Source organism: Chroicocephalus ridibundus, chromosome 10 (assembly GCF_963924245.1).
Source record: "Chroicocephalus ridibundus chromosome 10, bChrRid1.1, whole genome shotgun sequence".
Classification (NCBI taxonomy): domain Eukaryota; kingdom Metazoa; phylum Chordata; class Aves; order Charadriiformes; family Laridae; genus Chroicocephalus; species Chroicocephalus ridibundus.
This window is the reverse complement of record NC_086293.1, coordinates 2572297-2592966: the sequence shown is the minus strand read 5'-3', so window position 1 is coordinate 2592966 and position 20670 is coordinate 2572297. Positions and strand designations below refer to the sequence as shown.

Sequence of the window (20670 nt, the reverse complement as noted above, 5' to 3'; positions counted from 1 at the left end):
TTAAAGGATCTTCTACAGTAATTAGAAAAGAGAAATCTACTGCTTTCAACTTTTATTCAGTGGTGCTCATGGCATACATGTTTCTTATGAACAAATTTTGGAGTAAATGGAGGAGGAAAATTGGAAATTCATCATAGCATAAGTCAGACCAGCATTTGGCTTGTAGTGCTTCAGTGGATATTAGTCCTGGCTCTCCGTGTCTCTGGGTGACCAGTTTGCCAGCAGGTCCTGCGCAGGCTGGGGGGAGCACATGTGATCTCAGCCTCTGCTACAAGGTTTTGAATCCTGCTAAGAGTGTGTATCTAAATTATTTCAGAAAAATATTTTCTTTCTTAAGATATGGATGCCATCTTAATTTCTGCTGTAAATGAGACTGTAGATTCTCAGGATAAACGTGTATTATTTAGATTTAGCCTGTTTAGAGCAATTTTTCTCCTGGATATTCCTGAGCACCAGCGATTACTATATCTGTGTGCACAGGTGAGGGAATGGAGGTACAGTGACTGTAAGGAGCAGATCCAAGGAGGGTGATGGAAGCTGCAGCCTTGATGCTGAGACCCATTTTGTGTCTGTCTGACCATTTCCATGGCCTGTAGAACCTGAAGTCTCTGGAAGATTGGAATCAGTTTCCTTATGGGTAAGTTGGACATCTTAGTGAACATTCCCCCAAAACGGCATGCTGGGCAGGGCGCTGCATAGAGTTAGATGGCACAAAGATGTGGGTGTCCCCTATTCCGTGCTATTTATGTGTTACGTGCTTTGCTGAGGATCCACAGCCCAGAGCCTTTGTCTGAGAGGAGTCGTGAGTATGAGTTTCTGGCCTGATGGTTTGGGCTCTGCCAGCGAGTGGGGAGTGTGTCCCGTTCGCTGCTTGGCTGAGACTCTCTCAACAAACCCTGTAGAGCTTTTCCTGTGGAGCTCTGCAAATCTTGAACTCCTTTCACAGTGATACAGCTTCAGCAGAAATAGTGGAAAAATGCCCCCATGCTCTGCCTAGTGTACAGCCCTGATGGTCAACTACATCTCACGCTTGGTGGCCAGAAGATGCAGGTGCAGCAAGGCTCAGGGAAGGGAAGAAGTAGGTATGGGGCTCCTGCCTGCAGGCTGCGGAACCAGTGGTCCTGAGGAAGGTACGGCAGAAGGTATGGCACGCTCTCTCTGCAGCCTTTTATTTCCCCACAGCTGTGTTTAAACCAGAAGCATTGCAGTTTGGATGTAGCCCAGGCTGGTAGGTACCCAGTGGGTCTATCTACAGCACTTTGGAGCTGTGGGCTGAAGCGGAAGACTGGCATCTAGGATTTGGGTCTTGACCTAGTGTAGGTGTGAAAGGAGCACCAAACTGTTGAATCATTTTAAGATTTGGATCGTTCTGGGCTTTATGTGCTTTTCAGTTTCATGTGAAAAATTCAGGTGCTGTCATTGGGTTTGTCTTGATTTCCCAAACCCCATGCATGAAGGCAGCAGCAGGTACAGGAATGGTGTACCACGAACTTGTGTGTTCTTTCGTTCATAGAATACTCCCTGAAATATTGAAGCTTTCATCTGTCAGGAAAGTCTTTCATGACAATCGTGTTTTATTCTATTGGCATTTTAATTTCCACTCAACTGCTTTTTCTCAGACAATTGAGATGTCAGCCTGGGTTCCTAATGATGGGTTGTGAGACATAATCATGTGGGAAAACAAAGAGAACCAAAATCTGTGAAATTAATCACCCCACCCCTTTTCACACACCCCCGTGTGAAATATTGTCAAACTAAATGGACTAAAGTGGGCTTAAATACTGAGCTGTTCCTATGAAAAATAGGACGTATGGTTTGTGCAAGGAGACAACATATTTAATTATTATTTGGTATATAATTGGTGGACTAATCCTTTAACGGTTTTGCTGCGGTCTAAGGAAGAGAGAGCTTGGTATGTAAGTTGTGTGTATGTGGAATGTTAGTTATCATTTAGGCAATCTCAGTCTCTGAAAACGGAGTTGGTGAGGAATAACTAACATGCCTGAATTCACACTAGGGTTTGCTGCTCAGTGGTTCGGTGTGTAGATAGTCCCATGTTACTCTCTCTGAAAAACGTATCTCCCTTTGTTTCTGTCTGGTTTATTCTTATTTCTGCTGAGTCATTTGGATGATCGTGCGCTTCAAATTAGTGACAAGTGAACATGCTTAGACATTTTCTTGATTTGTTAGCTGCATGCGTAATTAATTACATACTATCACTTGTAGACAATCCTTGTCTCATTTCTTTGCCCGCTCTACCATAAATACCATCCACGTTCAAGGCAAAAAAGACACATTTATCTAGTGGGAAAAAAAAATATTGGAAATGTTTGAAAGGGAATGGGGTTGCATTTTTGGGGGTTTTAATTCCAGGTTTATGTGGTAGTGCTTACTAAATTTTCAGATTCATACCAGTTGAGATGTGGTTTGGACAGGTGCTGTGCAGGTAGCAGACTGATGGCCACGAGCGCTCTGTGCTGGTGCGGGGTTGCTGCCCCCACTGCCCGGGGAGGCTGCTGGTCCCATCGCGGGCGGCCCAGCAGCCTCGTGCCCTGCGCCTTGTTGCGTCTGGTGTGGGTGGCACCGAGCACCGTGGGTGTGCAAGGCCTGGAGGAAATTATAGAATCATAGAATGGTTGGAGTTGGGAGGGACCTTAAAGATCACCTAGTCCCACTCCCTGCCCTGGGTAGGGACACGTCCCACCAGCCCAGGTTGCTCCAAGCCCCGTCCATCCTGGCCTTGAACCCCTCCAGGGATGGGGCAGCCACAGCTTCTCTGGGCAGTCTGGGCCAGGGGCTCACCAGCCTCAGAGTGGAAAATTTCTTCCTAATATCTAATCTAAATCTCCCCTCTTTCAGCTTAAAACTGTTACCCTTCATCCTATCGCTCCACTCCCTGATCAGGAGTCCCTCCCCACTTTTTCTGTAGGCCCTGAACTAAAACAGTTTCAGTTTGAGCGGGTGGCTCCCGCTATTTGTTAGGACACGCAGGCTATTCAGAAATGATGGAAATGGAGAAAAACATTTTAAAATGAAAGTAAGGTGTGAGTGTGTCGGCAAGGAAAGCCTACGCCGTTTAATGGACGTGAAGAGTCAGCGCTGAGAGGGGCAGATGCACCGGGGAGATGTTTTCACTGCAGCTGCTAGGACAAACTACCCTGGTATGTGGCTGCGGGAGCCAGCAGCCACGGACAGCTTTTGGAACATCCCTTTGCACTATGGCTTGTTCCGCTTTAGTGCAGCCTTATAAAGAACCAACACCCCGGTACGAGGAGCGTGCTGTACGGAGTGGTGCGGTGGCCAGCTCGCAGCTGCGGTGGCCACCAGGTGTCTGTCTGCCCCCGGGAGGGAGCGGCCGGGGCCGGGCTGGGCGAGTCGGCTGCCGGCGGGGCGGGGGAGGCGGCTCCTGGCGGCGGAGCCGGGTGTTGAGGCGGCTTTGGTGGCTCGGGAGCGGCCGGTCTCCGGTAGCCAGGTCGGCAGCCGAGCCCCCGGCGGCCGTTGGCGGCCGCTCGGCCCGAGCAGGCGGCAGGGGCAGGCCCGTGTCTCTGGGCGCCCCCGGCGCTCCGCCGCAGGGGCTACCCCTGCTTCCTAGGAATAAACTGCTTCCAGAACGCAGTTTTCCTCTGGGACCAGGCAAGAAACCGACGGTTTGCAGCCCCAGGTGACATCCCCACCTCTCAGTGTTTTGCGTTGCTGTTTGCTGAATGCATTGATGCACTGTGACCCTGGCTTGTCGCTTGGAGACTGCTGTGTGGGTTGTCCCTGCGTCCAAAAATTAATCTGTTGGCTATCTGCATTACATATTTTGAAAGCGTTTTTGAAATGGAAAATTTTGGACCTCCTCATGCTATCCTTCCCTGCTCCTGCTTTGTTCTAGTAGGAATTTCTATTTCAGCACTAAAATAAAGCTGTTTGTCTTGTTCCGTAGCCTCTGAGTCCGTCACCCAACTGTGTATCAAGATGGCAAAGCAAAAGCATAAGAATTCAAATACAGTGGAAGAAGAGGAGGTGGAGGAAGATGATAAAGACGACATTACAGACTTGAACACATTCTCCCTTAAAAGCACTTTAGAAACTGAAAACCCAAAGGTGGTTGGGGGTGGTGGCCAGCTGACCCCAGAGGGTGAAAGCAGCAGGCTCCTCCCATCTGAGGGAAGTTCAGTGGCACCCGATGGCTCCCATACTGTCACCTGCACATTCACAGTCTCACTGGCTGTCCCTGCCCTGCCTACAGGTAAGTACCTGACACAGGTTTTCCTAAGAACTCTTCTTCTATTACTTCATAAATTTGTGTGGCAGAGTCCTGAATGGCTTAAGAAGATAGTGTTAGAAATGGTGTTAGTCAGTTTGAATTTTCCTGGGTAGATTGCTCAAGAAAGTGGCAGTGGGACATGGCAGCCTTTTATCATTGGGATTGTCACTAGTGACTGAAAACATTTCCTGACTCCTGATTCCTCAGTAGTCACAGTTATTCAAGTTCATGATATTAACTGGGGCTTATTAATCAGTCCCTGCCTAATAATGAAAAGAAAGGTGCGTTTTGGTGTATATATTCAACTTCGCTAACTATGATTTTGGGTAGTTTAAAGGTAGTATTTTAATTTTAGGAGAAGGTAGCAGCTGTTGTACAGATGAGTTGTGATTCTCCTGTGGCAGAGAGGTGTTTGGATATAGCAGGAGCAGGTACATTCAGCCTTTCCCTGAGCAGTGTGGAACTCAGCTTTATGGAAGTTATCTGGGTAACAGGAGAAATGTGTCTTGGGAATTGCAGTCACTGGATGTCATGCTGCAGGAACAGAGGATGAAGGGAGGGGTTCCAGGAACTTTACAGACCATTACGGTAGTTAAACCTGGGTAAGAGTTGCAGAGTTGGGCACTGGGGCAGGAGTTTCACGTTTGTCAGTCATCCGTGTTCAATCGGTCATTTTTCTGTTGTCACACTGGAACGCCTGTTACAATTTGGTCATTGCAGAGAGCGTTAGTTCCCCCTGAAAGGATCATCTTTGATAACATTTAACGCTTCCAAATAATTCTAATATTCTCTCTAGGACAAAAACGAAAGAAATCCAATCCCTCTGATGTGCGAGGAAAGAGAGTTCAAGCTGATGAATCCGGAGCCGTTTCAAGAGCACAGTGTTGCTATCACATCGAGTACTTCCTTCTACCAGATGACCTCGTACCTAGAAAACTGGATTTGGTGGTGTTTGGGGCAGTTGCAAAGCTATTTACAGAATCTAATTCCAAGGTAAACAATATCGTAAAAAAAAAAAAAGTAATCCAAAATGTCATATATAGAAGGTGGGAGAATGTTTTGAAATATGGAGTGATGTAGTTGCATATTGTTTTAACAGCTGCTTGGGCCTTACCTGCGCACACAGATACAGAACAAATAGCAAGGACAGAACTTGACTCTGCTAGTCCAGATCATCAGGAACTTCTTACTTTTGTAGTAAGAGGCTGATGGATTTCAGAGTATTTTACTTTTATTTTCCTCTGGATTATCAGTTTAGTCAGGATTATAGCTTTTTTCTTTCAAGAACCAAGATAATAATATAATAATTTGAAGGCAACTATCCATTTTATTAACAATGAAGAAAAAAAATGAAATTTATGCCTCTGATCTTTGTTGAGGATAAAAAGATTTTTAAGGTACTTGATGAATTTTGCAAATTTTGTTTTGTTTAGACACACGTCTGATCGAATCCTGCACATCCTAATCGAATTCTCCACAGGAACCTAAAAATTGGATATATTGTTTAGAATACGCCTTGGTTTGTTAAGAAATTGTTTCTAAAAAGTTGATTCTAAATTTATCTATTTATTTATTTATTTTATATATCTAGAGAGAGAGTGTTAGTTTTAAAGCAACCTGTATACTCTCAGGTTTTGTCTTTGCACAACAGTCCATCTAATGGCCCTCTTTCATTGGTTTCCACTTCTGAGTATCAGCTGGATGTTTGTGTTGAACAAACTGCACTGGCAAAGCTGCTGACTGAAATGTGTTCTCTTGGCAACTCTGATGAGTGCTTTGTTCTTGCAGCTTACTAGCATGTACATCATAGAACCACAGAATGTGTTGGGTTGGAAGGGACCTCTCAAGGCCATCTAGTCCAACCCCTGCAGTGAGCAGGGACATCTTCAACTAGATCAGGTTGCTCAGAGCCTCATCCAGCCTGGCCTTGAATGTCTCCAGGGATGGGGCCTCCACCCCCTCTCTGGGCAACCTGGGCCGGTGCCTCACCACCCTCAGTGTAAAGAACTTCTTCCCAATGTCTCATCTAAAGTTTAAAACCATTGCCCCTCGTCCTATTGCTACATGCTCTTGCCAACAGCCCCTCCCCAGCTTTCCTGTAGGCCCCCTTCAGGGACTAGAAGGGGCTCTAAGGTCTCCCCTGAGCCTTCTCTTCTCCAGGCTGAACAACCCCAACTCTCTCAGCCTGTCTTCATAGGAGAGGTGCTCCAGCCCTTTTATCATCTTTGTGGCCTCCTCTGGACTCCCTCCAACCGGTCCATGTGCTGAGGGCTCCAGAGCTGGACACAGTACTCCAGGTGGGGTCTCACAAGAGCAGAGCAGAGGGGGAGAATCCCCTCTCTGGATCTGCTGGCCACGGTTCTTTTGATGCAGCCCAGGGATGCCATTGGCCTTCTGGGCTGCAAGCGCACATTGTTGGCTCATGTCCAGCTTTTCATCCACCAGGACCCCCAAGTCCTTTTTCACAGGGCTGCTGTACATGTGAAGTTTAGTGCTGGTGCTTTAATTTTAAATACCAATTCAGCATTTTAAAGTGTATATATTTGCTTTTACAGTATTCTGTTAAGCCTTTGGGCCCCGATCTCATTCTGAGCAACAGCTTAACTGCTGTTTGTTCTTACCTCTGGTCTTTGTGTCAGACCTTGGCTTGATAAGACTACTTCATCTCAATCCAGCAAAATATGCCGCTCTGACACAGCAAGGGGGGGTTCATGTAAGACCCAGCACACGTGGGAAAAATAAGAAATGTGCAGTTTGAGAGCAGTGGTGGTAGCGGTCAGCATGTGATACAAGTTCTTCAGTACTGATCAGCTCCTGTAAAGATTTTAATCTTTTGTTTTAATAGGCCATTACACCGTGGTTTGAGAATGACAAGATGTGGATATCATGGAACCATAATGTTGATATCGATGTCACTAATGAATATCTAATAAAACTAAGAGATCACAAAGTAATTTTAAAAATCTGGGATACCAAGGGCAAAGCGAAGCTTAGTAAACCAAATATTATTTCTTCACTAGAAGGGGATGAAGAGGCTGTTGGTAAGTTTAATGCAAACAGGCATGTTATAAAACATACCTTGAAATTGTGACTGCACTTGCTGATAAGTTGTCGTTGAGCTTATTTGACATTCGTATGTCATTCCCACTAAAATAACTCCTACTTGTTAGTGTTTTAATGAATGCATGAGTCAGTTTCTGAAAATTTTGATGGCAGGAAAATATAATTAGGTTTATAATCTGAACCTTTGAGAACTAGCGAGTTATTTGAGGCTGTTGGGTAGTAATGATAGTAATGAATGTATTCATTTTTCAATGATCGATTTTAGTTTTTGTTGACCTGAGAAGAAGCAAAACTCATACAGCCACATTGTTATGCTGTACATCTTTTCGTTTTGTCGTCTTCCCCTTGTTGTCTCCCACAACGCCATAACTTGAATCTATCCCTAAATTTTGACCACACTAGCTTGAAAGTCAGTGGTTTCACAGACAGCTATTTTATAATTTATAGTTAATTTTTACTAGTTGAGTTAATTTAATCACAGGAGTTACACCTTGTTTGGGCTCTTATAGACATGTATGAAATGAGATCTGAGTCCTTAATAAATACCAGAGAACTAAGCATGAGATGAAACCTACAGGAAATGTGGTATCCTTTGTTCTGATGGCCTTCTCTTCTCTTGGAGAAGAGAAGGTTGAGGGGGGACCTGATTAATGTTTACAAGTACCTAAAGGGTGGGTTTAAGGAGGACAGAGCCAGGCTCTTTTCAATGGTTCCCAGTGACAGGACAAGGGGCAATGGGCACAAGCTAGAACATAGGAAGTTCTGTTCAAATACACGGAAAAACTTCTTTACAGTGAGGGTGACAGAGCACTGGAACAGGCTGCCCAGGGAGGGTGTGGAGTCCCCTTCTCTGGAGATTTTCAAGACCCGCCTGGATGCAGCCCTGAGGGATGTGCTTTAGGTAATCCTGCTCTAGCAGGGGAGTTGGACTAGATGATCTCTAGAGGTCCCTTCCAACTCTGAAGATTCTGTGATTCTGTGAAACTACCGTTAAAATTAATTTTTACTATTAAAAGATGCATAATTTGTTAGAAAAAAACCTGTATTTTTTCTCTCTGTCCCATGCGTATCAGAGGATAGAGATTTGGTGAGGTTATAAGATTTCAAATGCTGGTTAATACAGGGTTGGTTTTGCTCTTTAAGATAGGCTGAGCACCTAAGTAACTGTTGTTGAGGAACGGAGACTTGTTTGTAGTTCAGCATTTTCTGAAGAGCAGCCTTACGTTTTCACCAGAGGAGGAAGGCAAAAGAAAGGTTTGAAAGCTTTCCCTCCTGAAGCTGCGTGCTTTCGGAGGAGTCTGTGTCAAAGTCCCCGCAGCTCACTGCCGGGCTGTGCAGGCGCAGTATTCCGGGAATCCTCACAAGCCTCAGCTGCCCCAGTATTTTCTTCTGAATATGTATTGTTGCGCAGTACACAGGGAGTACGTTTAATGCTAGATTCTTCTGTGAGCTTTGAGGTAAATCTCAGTAGCTCTTGTGATTTTCATCTCCAGATGAACAGAATTGTAGTTTAAGTGTGGCTTTTTATAGATAGTAGGAAAATGGGAAGCGGTGGCATGGGAGAATCATTGCTCAAAATTGAAGCGGCTCAACCAGACTAAGAAATTAAGTCTAAACCAGGGAATTTATTTTATTTTATTTTATTTTTCCTGATAGGCGGCGTAAAACACACAGTGCTATTGCAAAGGAGATTCTTTGAAGAGAGCCAGCCAGCACCCAGCCGTACAAAACTCAAAGCAGGAAAGGAATGCAAGGCACGGGAGGAGTCTTCAGCCCTTCCTGTTGCAGGTATAGCATTATGGAAACTGGAACTGGCTTAGGGGTGAAAAGGGAGGGGCAGTGCAAGGGCACCTGGAGTAATGGGCGAGCAGGAACAGGACTGAGGAATCTACTGAGGGAACAGGGCGTCGCAGGAAGACTGAGGGTATCATAGTTAGAATGGGTTCTTAATAGCTTTGGAAGAGAATTGGGACAGAAAAGAGATTTAACTGGCTCACAGAGAGTTTTTAAGGGACCACAGAAAAAAGCATTGTCATTTTCTGTTGCTTCATGTTTCTAAGTGATTGCATTAACATCTAGAGCCCCGACTAGAATTGAAGTTCTCAGATTCTTGCTGTTTCTCTGCTGTTCACCAATATCTGGAATCCAGTAGCAGAATGCCACATTTCCCTTAAATTGCGAGTTCATGGAAAAGTCTGAAAGTTTATTGCTGACTCTGGTGGGATCCCAATTGTATGCGGCTTTGTAATCTGGCCTTGCCTTGTGGCAGTTGAGAACCTGCTGCAATACTGCCACAAATAACAACAAAACCTGGCCTTGTGTCCAGTTCTCCATCCAGTGGCAGTGTGATTGTGGCCTCATCTTCTTAAATGCTGCTGCTAGCTTTCCTTGTCCCTTTTGGAGCCCTGCTCAGGTCTGTTCCCTGGAAAGCTGGGGTTTCCCTGCCCCTGGGCACTGTTGAACTGAGCAGCCTTGCAGAGCGCGCTGCTGTGAGCCCATGGCACCACGACACAGTGCCTGGTGGAGAGCTCACAACAGCAGCTGAGGTCAAGAGCAAATGAACCAAAACTTCATCAATGAAAATTAAAATAAATATATAATGCTGAGAATTCGGAAATAATTAGGCTTTCTAGCTGGGCCACCAAGGTTAGTGGAAATGTTTTGCCTTATTTTTTTGTACTTCAATTTTCAGTCTCCACAATGGACATAACATTTGACATGTTCCAGAAAGTGTTAAAATAGAGAAAGCACAAAGATACTTTAGCAATGAGTGTTACAGAACTCTCAGGGCTTCAGTAATTCTTTTGGTACAGGGTTTGGATACTTTGTAAGAAATGACACCGAGACCTCCATTGTGCAGTAAGAAAAAAGCTAACTTTTGAAATACTCTTTCATTGAGCAACACAATGAACAATCGTGTGCTACCTGGGGCAGAGGAACATGTAAAAATGTGTTTAATCGTCATCCGGGGTCTCGGTTGCATATAGGTACCAAAGGGCCAAATTCTAGCACCTTTTATTTTGAAAACTTCTGCATTTAGGCAGTTGGTCTTGCAATTTAAATGGTTGTTATCATAGGATGTTTGCTTGTTTGTTTTTCTTTGTTTGTTTTCCTTTGTTTTTTCCTTAATTTTAGATTTTTATGCTGAAAACAAATCTAACAGCTAGGTCCTCCCTCTGTGTTATGTCTGTGATTTTGTTAGGTATACAAACAAAAATGGACTTGCCAAATATTTAGATAGAATTATCCAAAGGGAAACCTTGTTACTGCAGCGTGGTACTGGGGATTCAGGAGATAATGTGATTGCCTCCTATGTTAGCATCTGATGTGGGGCTGCTTACATTATGTTGAGGAGCACTGTGTCCCCAGCTTTGGTTGGTTATCTTTTTACAATTTTTTTAATCTTTTGACCTTACTAATGATTAATGATATGCACCATCGAAGGAGGAGTAGATGAATTCCTGCTGTAATTAGGCTGGCAGAATGCATCGGTATTTTGGTGGTAGTGCCATCTAGTGATGGGCCCAGAGAGGATCGATGGACCAAATACTGAAGTCTGCAAAAGTAGAAAGTGTGTTCAAGGAGATGAAGGACAGGAACAGAGCTTCCAGTTCAGATGAGTGGAGAAATGCCAGCGTTTTGCCTGCATGCTAACCCAGTCTGTGTTAAGAAAGAAAGGAATGTCCTGAAGGTCTCTTTATATTTCTTTTCATTGGCTTTGAAAAACTGTGTGCACTATTAGGTGTACAAGTACTTGTGCTCTGTAAAACGAGGTAAGTAGTTACAGTTTCTCAGTGTCCTGCGTATAGCCAGGTGAAAACCAAATATTCCATTGCTTCAGCTTTGCCTACTTCCAGATAATGGCAAGTTTTGTTCTTTGTTGTGTGGAACATATTCAGCTATTCAAGTGCAAATTCTACCTGCCATTCATACAATGTTGATTTGCTCTAATCTCGCTGTAATTAAGACCTACATCTCACTGTAATTAAGGCTGATACATTGTGAGTCCAAGTGTTAAGTAATTAACACTGAAATTTGTGACTGTGGAGTGTTATTCTGTAATTAAATGACATCTGAAGACAGGTGTAATATACATATATAAAACATTGGAAAAATATCTGGACATTTCTACACATTGTGTAAGGGGTCTGGACGCTATTAACATTACTGTTTTTGGTAAATATTCACTAGAATAGCAATTGGAACAGTTTATTAAAATAGATAAGCAAAGTAATGTATTACTTCTTATGTATGCAGTCTTCCATGCGTTAAGATTGACATCAGTACCTACTTAAGTATGGGTAGGACATTCAGCGCTAACAAAACAATATTTGGGTATTCTCACCTCATTTTTGTTACTTGTTAATTCATAGTTTTGTTTTAAATTGCAGCATGATAATTACCACAGAGCTTATTTTTCTAGGAAATAAAGTATGACTTCATAATATTTTAATTTCTTTGAATCATCTGTCAAAGTCCCTCAAAATGTATTTTATTTTATATATTTTAGGCTAATTCAAACTCATCCTTGGCACAGAGACAAAAATTAAATGGATCATGGTTTTGAGTTACAAATAAAGCTTGTGTAAGACTTCCCACCGCGTTTTCCTGGTGCTTTACAGATGCATATTCTTAGTCTTACGGGAGTTATCAAAACATAGAAATACTTAATAACAAATGTAAAACCTGTAACCTGTTTTAATTCAGCAGAAGAAACTGATCTGAATGGACTAGCAACATCTAATTGTGATTTGCCACATCCGTCAAGGACAGATGACTTAGGTACAGTGAGGTAAGAATGTTACGCTTGCATTGGGAAATTTCATGTGTTAAAAATATAGTTGAAGATAAGTAATTGTTTTTGAGTCTCTATGGGATTTTTTAAAATGTTTTATAATTATACTGTGGTTTCAGAAGCGGTTAACTACTGCTTTTTGGACCTGTGCCTACCGATGGTAGGAGAGGAACAAAAGCATTAAGATCCCCTTTGATACATCAAGCTTCTTGTAGTATATTTGGGGCAAAGAACCTGTTTCTGAAAAAAATACATGAAATAACCAACTTTGCCCAGCTTGCTTGTTTGTGCATGTTTTTTCTTCTGTTCCCTTGTATCCTGCGAGGGCAGATTTGTGGGATAAGACGGCGTCATTAAGACTAGACGGAGGAGGAGCTAGGAGTTATTCTGCTGCTCGTTGCTCAGCTGGAAGTGTGAGGAAGTGGCAAAAGTGAGGGGTGATGTTCAGGGTAGCTCATTCTTTTGGAAACATTGAAGGTGGTGTCAGCAATAAGCGATGCCAGCAGAGCAGGCTTCGCTGCCTTGGGAGCTCAATGAATCAACTCTGTAACTAGGAATTTGTGTGGGGTCAAATCACCGTGAGGTAATTTTCTAAAGCAATTAAGGTAATTCTGAGTTCACGCTGCTGCAATAGCATAGTTCTGTCTTTGTTCTGTTCTGGTTTTAGGAACAGTTATCACACTTTTGGTTTAATAAGTCATTTCTTTTAATAGTTTTCAGTGGTAGATTTCTAACAATGAGCATGTGACTTTGTAAAATTGTAGAAAATGTTAGAGGGTTCAAGACTTGAGAAACATTTAAAAAAATTATTTTCTTAGGTATTATTCATAATGGAAGACTTTTCACTTGAAATACAAAGGAATCATGAATAGGCTGTGTCTCAGATACGTCATCCAGAATGTCATCTAAAAAATATAAACTCTTAAATTACTTTCTCAAGGTTCCCATTTTGCTTCTAAAAAATTAATTGGTGACACCACAAGATAACAAATCCACTCCTGAATTCTGTGATGTGCTCTCTCATTTTACGCTGTAACGCAAGTTTAAGAATTTCTCCTGAACAAGAGTTAGTGAGATTGGTGCTCTGCTCAAAAGGTGGTGAGGTCAATGAAAGGCCTCTTAATGCTTTCAGCCCGAATTTATGAACTCAGCTTTCCAGATGGATGTTTCTGAGTATTTTGTACGAAGCGAGAAGTCTGTTATTTCTGATGAGTGCATCTGTAAGGGAATCTTGCTGTTCAAATGGTGTAGGGGTTTTGTCTGGCAGAAAGAAAACATGCATTTGTAGAGATGAAGAAAATCAGCAAGGATGTTGAATGGCACATGGAAGCAAAATCTTTAGTTTATTTCAGATAGTTCTAATTTAAGTGAAAAGCCATCTTTAAAAAAACTATATCCCAGCTTTTAGAAAGTCCAGGCACCTTGCTTTAAGTTCCTGGCCGGTATTCTTTTGAGCTGCTACAGACCGGATGCTTCTTTAACAGAGGTGCTGTATTGTAAGATTTGATGGAATCTTGATTTTTAATCAATGTCTTGCTATATCATCTTGTGTAGTTCTTGGTTTGCTGCCTATTCTGTTTTTAACAGTTCTCAGTTCCTGGTTTATAGGCTAAATAGTCACTTCCACTTCATTTCACCATTTTACAGCCTTTGCTAATTGAGCTATTTCCTTCTGCATTGTATTTTTTAATATGAAAGTAAATACCATGTGATTGCGTGATAAAATGAGGCCCTCTGAAGCTTCGTAACTGCTAGAATCAGTTGGGTTAGTGTGTTTATATCTTACATATCTGTTTGTGATAATAGAAGTGGAAAAAACAACCATCAGAATGGAATTTTATTTGTTAATGGCTTATGGAAGGAGATACTTGGTGCAAATGCAAATTGGTGTTGTTGAAACTAAGTAGGGTTTTTACTCCAAAAATAGCACTGGTGAAATCTTGCTCTGTTACTCAGAATGTGAATTGTTGCGACTCTGTGTCCCCTGAGCACATCAAGCACGTCCTTTCTGCTCAAACATGGGTGTCCATGTTGTGTAAGAGTTACAGTGGAACTCCAGGGCATTACCTTACTTTGGACTTGCTCTGCATTTCCTAAGCATCTTTATTCTGAAGTGTAAGGATCTTTGTTCGGTTAATTCGGAAAGCGTAGGTCCTTACGCTGGTGCTGTTCCCTTGCATGCATTTATATTGTCTGTCATGCCAGGAACAAAATTCTGGTGAAACCGGAACAAGTTAGATCAGTATTTTGCAAAATTAGGAGCATGTGTTTAGTCTTCATGCAAACATAACTTTCAGTACAGATTAAAAGAAGTCCTTTTTAGGTAGAAATATTGTAATAGTTTTCTAACACCCCCCCTCCCCCCAAATCATTATTGGAAACATATTTAGAGGTCTTACAGTCTAATGACGGAAGAGCTATGTGAGGATATTTATCAGGCTGTTAATTCTTCTGGAAAACTTTACCTCTTCAAAGTGAAGCTCAAACAGGATAAAATGCTTTAATGCTATATCCGTATGTACATCGCTGTTGCTCTTTCATATACCTGAACATTCCCAATCCACTTGGATTGTGACTGTGGTGATGTTTTTTCCTAGCTTCATGTCCAAAGAGCTATTGTTATTGTAATGATCGTTCCTTGCGGAGGACGGTGAGTTACCTGACAAGCAGCCTACATGTTTATTCTAAAAGCAAATCTGAGATTCAGGAAGTTATATTTTACCAATTTTATTATTGGCAAAGTTTTGCTGCTCCTTTGTGCACCTGGAAAATAATCTTTTTTTTTTTCTAAAGAATCAGCTTCCTTCTTCCCTCATTTTATGTCAAAAGCCTACAGCCAGGAAGTATGATAGTCACAATAATTGCGTGCTGCATTTCTTCTCTCAAATTGGTTCCAGAAAAATTGTTAATACTGCTGTAAATGCACACATATGGTCTGATATCCTCTACGCCTTTGCAGTCTGCAGTGGGGAGGTTTCCAGCAAATCCACCAATAAATTCCATGTTACCTCCGTGAACTCCACACTACGGTTTCCTTCATTTATTCCCAACACCTGGAGGTTCCTATATATAGTGATGGTCTCCAGGGCCTCTGACTTTTTGCAGTGATTTTTCTTTTTTTTTATTGAGGCGAATAAACCAGCCTGGTTTTAGTTTTAGCACGTCTGTTTTTTTTCTTAGAATGATGGTTTACTTATAAAACCACATGTAAATTTTTTTTATTTAGATTTTTTGTTCCCCAACCAATTATTTGGACAGTCTGTCATTCACTACTTCATTAACCATATATTAACAATTTTGGCTGCGTGTTTTTATAGGAATACAAAGATCTCAGAAAGCTGTATGTTTAATGTTGATCACTTTTAGTGCTGCAAAACCACGCAACCAACCTTCTCTCTCCCCACTCCCAGCTGTTACTACCATCCTTTTTGAAACATCTCTGAGGACAGGTAGAGTCATTTGGGAAATGCTTGGCCTAGTCTGCGTAATGAATTATTATTTTTAGTGCTATAAATATACATTGCTTCAAGCTTCACGGCCACAGTCTTGATTCATTGCTCACTGCATGGATGCCTGTTGGAATTAAAATAATGTTTGTGAAGCAGCTGAGGGACTTGGACCTCTGAGATTAAAACTCCTGGGAGGAGGAGGAAGAAAGGATGTTTGAAAGATTTAATGCCAAGGATCAAGGGAAGATGTTGCACATATTAATAAATCTGAGAGAAAATGATGCAGGTGGAATATGATAATCTGGAGACAATATTCAGCACCAGAAATCCTTAAATAATCATTGTGAGAAGCTATAAGGGCAGCAGTCAGGGAGAGCTGTACTTTGTGTCCCAAGCATATAATACTAGTCACGCTCAGAGATGACGGGGGGTTCTTGTAGTCTATGTTATTAGCAATAAAACATTTGTTACATTAAAGTCTTAAAAAAAAAAAGAATGTTGTAGTATGTGTGTAAAAGAGTAGAAGTAGACTCTATGCATCTGTCTATGTGTATTGAACTATAGATATTTCATTATTAAACATTGTACCTCTCAAAACATCATCAAATGCCTTTATTTTCAAACTGCTATTAGTATAAATCCCGCCTAGAAAGCTAAGCGAAACAGTGACCAGTTTTTGTGACTACTGATGTAAACATTTCTTGGACAGACACTGTATTTCCTGGAACTGCATATAAAATTCTACCCCCAGTTCTGTCGCCCCCTGGTGAGGAAACTTTAGGGCTGAATGCATTCTTCACAGCTAAAACAATTTTGCTGTGGTATGTCTTGTAGCGCTGCCCTCCAGGTGCAATATATAACGGTGACCTGAAGACAGGGACGACAAAATCGTTTATTCAGGAGATTTAAAATGCAGTGAGATTCATCTCTGTTAAACAGCGTTTTCTATTGTTTCTGATGAATAGTCATTTTTCAGCAGCAATCCTTTACTTTAGGGAATAAAATGTGTGATGTCTTGTAAAGAACCGTTTACGGCAGTGGCCGATGTTACAAGGTTTGGGAAGCTTGTTAATGTGAAACTAAGTGACAGCATTCCTAGCTGCATCTTCCCCGCAAGAAGGCAGTTGGTCCTTTAGTAGAGCAAAACTCTATTAATTATAGATTTCTGGTCTCTCTGTAATTGTGTTACAGTGTATACAAAATGCGAACAGTAATAGAACAGACATAGTTCTCTTTCCTTAAAAAGCACAGCAGATGTACAGAAAAATCTGTACATAAGGTATTGTTTTACTTTATGCATCTCTTCAGGCACTTGGTCTCTTGCTTGGAAGAGAAAGCCCATGTATCCTGTTGATATCCTTCTTGGATTTCCTTTACATTTATATTCTGGCAGTTAAGCTCTTTTAGACTTGAAATATTTTTTTTAATGAAAGAAATTGTTTTAGTGGAATCATGAGCATGGCAAGGATTTTTTTTTTTGTTTTATTTTCCGCTTTTCTAAAATAACTTCAGATCTTTTTAATGTTTCCAGAAGTGTGATATTTGCAAAAAATGGATTTCTGGATAAGGCCCAACTGCTGAAGCAGAAAGCAATTGCTGGTCCACCAGTTAATTCAACTTCAAAAGAAACGGGGAAAATATATGATAATGTGGGAATTCTGACATACGAAGCAGACAAAACAGCCGCCATGAATGGTAAGTTCTGGATGGAATTATGGACCAGATTTTAAAAGATAGGCACAAAATTCTGTTTATCTTCTTTTTTTTTCTTTAAAGAATTCAAGGTTAAAAGAAAGAAAAAAGAGTTATGGGACCTGTGCTTTAGTCTTGGCTCTGCCATGAACTTTCTGTGTTTGTTCTGAAGCTAATAAACCTTTCTTTTTCAGTTGCCTTAGATAGTAGTGTGAGCCAAGGATGATGATGTCGGTCCTTTTCTACCACTTGGAGTGTTCCAGGGGTGAAATGATTGGGTACACAATGATGAAATTTGTAATATGGTTAGGGTAATGTTGGAGCTAAAATAATTATTCCAACTGCAAAATTACAAAGCCGCGGTTGTTTCATATCACTTGCATAGCTTTTTCCACTAGAGGCCAGGTTTTGATCTGTGATTTACGGTCTGGTTTTATTTCCTGTGCTTGTTCATTACGTTAAATGAAAAACCACAGCCACGAAATACCACAGAGTGAGATTTTGCTCTCTCATCTGTAGCTTACAATTGATAAAGCCCTATGAAAGATGGGAGATGTTGCAGATGATAACCACTGCAACAATGGACACTAGAGCATGTATTAACTCACCCATGTTAAATACCGTGCTCGTCTGGCCCCAAACTAGCGCAGCATCACAGGGTTGTGGGACACATTGCTCCTAGGACACATTATAGAAAGTACATTTGCTCATCAGTAAGCATCACCGGGCGTAAATGATAACATTCAGTTGTGGTATCCTTCTATCAACGGAAGTGAATGCACTGATAGTGTCAACCAAATCTTTACTGGACAACTGGCTTCTGCTGCTGTCCACTGTGGCAGAGTTCGGTGCTCCTGCTTTTACGGACAGACCTTCGGAAGAGCAGTAAAGAGTAATGCAAAGCAGGGCGTGCAGAGAAAGAGGCAGGCGTTGTGGAGCCCTCCCGTGCGCTGCAGATGGTGGAGGCAGCTCAGGTCGCAGCGCAGGGGTGTGTTTGAGGCGCTTAACCCGGGCCCACATCACCTCTCTTCACCTTGTGGCTCTGCTTTGGTCTTTCTTTCCTGTCACTCTGGAGACCCCTGACCTACGTGATCAGTTCTACGCAATTATCTCTCAAACTTCCACACGCTATTTGTTTCAAAGGTAAGGCAGTTGGAATTTTTCATTTACGAGCTGCAGATGAACAGTTACACACTTTGTGGGGACTTCTCCATGTAGGTTGTCATTTTGCTCGTGGTCAGAGTGGACTATTTTCCCTGGTGTAATTTTGGTACTGCTAATAGTTCTTGTCACATTACTACTGTTGTTAAAAGATAAAACTTTAATAGTAAATTGTGTGCCTCTCTTTCTTTCCATTTAAGTGTTAAATTTGTGCTTAAAACATTCTGCCATTCCCTTTATTATAGGAATAATAATAAACCAGGACCAGCAGCAGTAATATTTCTGCAGTTCTTTTAAGCTGCCGTGTTCGCTCGCTACATTTTTTGTCAAACTTTAACTACTTGTGCTGAAATTCAGTGCTTGCTTAGTTAACTGATGGCACAAAGCATCTGAAGCTAGGATTTAAATACTTGAGCGGGGACTGACTGTGCTTTTACTGCTTGGGTAAAGACTAGATCTGGGAGAAAGGAACTTTGGGAATAATTGCTCGGCATCTAAGAAAATGGCAAATATTAATGAGTTTATCTTCACGGTGTCCTTGTGAGGTAAAGGAATGGCAATATTCCTCTTATAAAATACAGGTTTCTGGAAACAATGGAATACATATCAGAAAGAGTACCATATATGTGTCATAATGTATATAAGCAAGGGAAAAATAATAAGGTGGCAAAAATAAATTTAATTTTGGTAATTCCATGAACTTCTAATGCTTGTTGTTGCAAATTTAACTTTCTTGTAAAGTAGGGATTTTATGCATAGTATAGCAGACTGGCAATGGAATTTCGAGCATATGGAAATACTAGCCTAAGTTGGTGTTAAAGTGTTTAATCGACAACTTTTTTTAAGGATGATACTGAATTGTGCCGCCTTCCGCAGTAAATTTTAAATTATTTCTTGCATTAATTGCAACAAAATGTTTCCTCCTTCCTACTCAGTCCAACTCCGCCTTCCATCAGCAGGTAGAAGAGGTTCTGGTCGTAAAAGAGACATTGATTCTACTGTGGCAAAGAAATCCGGCATTGCTTCCCTGCAGTTAGAGCTCATGCCTCTCCTCTCAGGTACTGTCCCGGGCAGAAGGGAGCGAAGTGCTGGGTGTCCTCCATGGCTCCTCCTCTGAAAGACCTCTGCTCTCCTGGGGCTGCCTGCTGGAAACTGGCCTGAAAGAGCCAGAACACGAAATTCCCTAGGGATGAAAGCTGTCTGGTTAGGGAAGACATGGCATTTGGGTTTGATATGGGGGAGGCTGACAGGTGCTCAGAGGTCTGAGCGCTCTGAAGGGCAGGATGTCAGAAATAACTCTGCGCTGTAGTTCTCCATCAGCATGTACACCTAAGTTCTTCTGTCCTGTTTGGTGTAGAATGTGTTGAAAGTGGGATATTGGTCAGAGTAGAGTGGGTTATTTCTGTGATTTTCTGACTGTAACTAGATTAACATTCATTATTAAATTTGTTGTCTTATGTGTGTAGGGAGTTAAATCCCCCCTTGGTTCTGTGCACGCAGACTGAAATAGTGGTATGTCGAGCGGCACTCACTCAGCTGCTGAGTCCATGGATGCGGCAAAGCTGATGGCAGAGAAGCCAGTTTGTTTAAAGGTCCTTGTTTACCTTTAACAAAGAGTTTAATTACGATGAAGAGTCTTGGAACTGCTTTAATTTTTGTGTTTATGTGAACTGTATATTTGTAGCTTCAAAAAGAAATAAACTTCTGTATGCTTTCGGCAGTCAGTCCAAGTGGGGGTCCTGACACTGCTTTGGGGACTATTGTAAAAGATAATATTTGAGGCAGTTAAAGCAATACTTTTATTTTAATACAAATTCAGTGGAGATTTGTAATTAATTGCATCAAATATGGATGCCTTAATGAGTTTGCTTCTAATGGTATTTGATCTTGCATGTTTAAAAAGGAGAGAAATCAGTGATCGGTCGTCTGGCAGGAAGCAATCCTAAAGTTTTGGATGCTTATGTGACTTTTGCTGTGGAAGCACCTCTTCTGTCTGAAAGACAAAGGCATGAATTGAATCCACTGATTATAAGGATTACTTCGGCTACCTGCCTCCCAAACACACCGGTACCAGTGGAAGTGCTGCAGGTAACACAGACTGCTACTTCTGTCTGAAAGAATCTCCTGGTTACCCTCTAGTAGCTTTGCTTAAAATATGGGCATGGTTTTAGAGGTAACGTTCCTTATTAGTAGAAAATTGGAGAATATGACTAACGTATTCCCTGGAAAAATGTGTGACCAGATTAGTGCCCATGTAT

At 41.8% G+C, this 20670-nt stretch overlaps 1 protein-coding gene across 1 annotated transcript in view; it reads left to right on the top strand.

Moving 5' to 3' along the window:
• Nucleotides 1–3642: 3642 nt before the first annotated feature.
• The window catches only part of CFAP92 (cilia and flagella associated protein 92 (putative)), a 35594-nt gene continuing 18566 nt past the window's right edge, over nucleotides 3643–20670 (top strand). The window contains exons 1-9 of the mRNA XM_063347628.1: nucleotides 3643–3661; nucleotides 3929–4234; nucleotides 5049–5245; nucleotides 7098–7293; nucleotides 8972–9103; nucleotides 12023–12107; nucleotides 17091–17254; nucleotides 19348–19470; nucleotides 20316–20500. Coding sequence (XP_063203698.1) covers nucleotides 3961–4234; nucleotides 5049–5245; nucleotides 7098–7293; nucleotides 8972–9103; nucleotides 12023–12107; nucleotides 17091–17254; nucleotides 19348–19470; nucleotides 20316–20500 — 1356 coding nt within the window. The 5' untranslated portion in view covers nucleotides 3643–3661; nucleotides 3929–3960. The remainder of the gene's footprint in view (nucleotides 3662–3928; nucleotides 4235–5048; nucleotides 5246–7097; nucleotides 7294–8971; nucleotides 9104–12022; nucleotides 12108–17090; nucleotides 17255–19347; nucleotides 19471–20315; nucleotides 20501–20670) is intronic.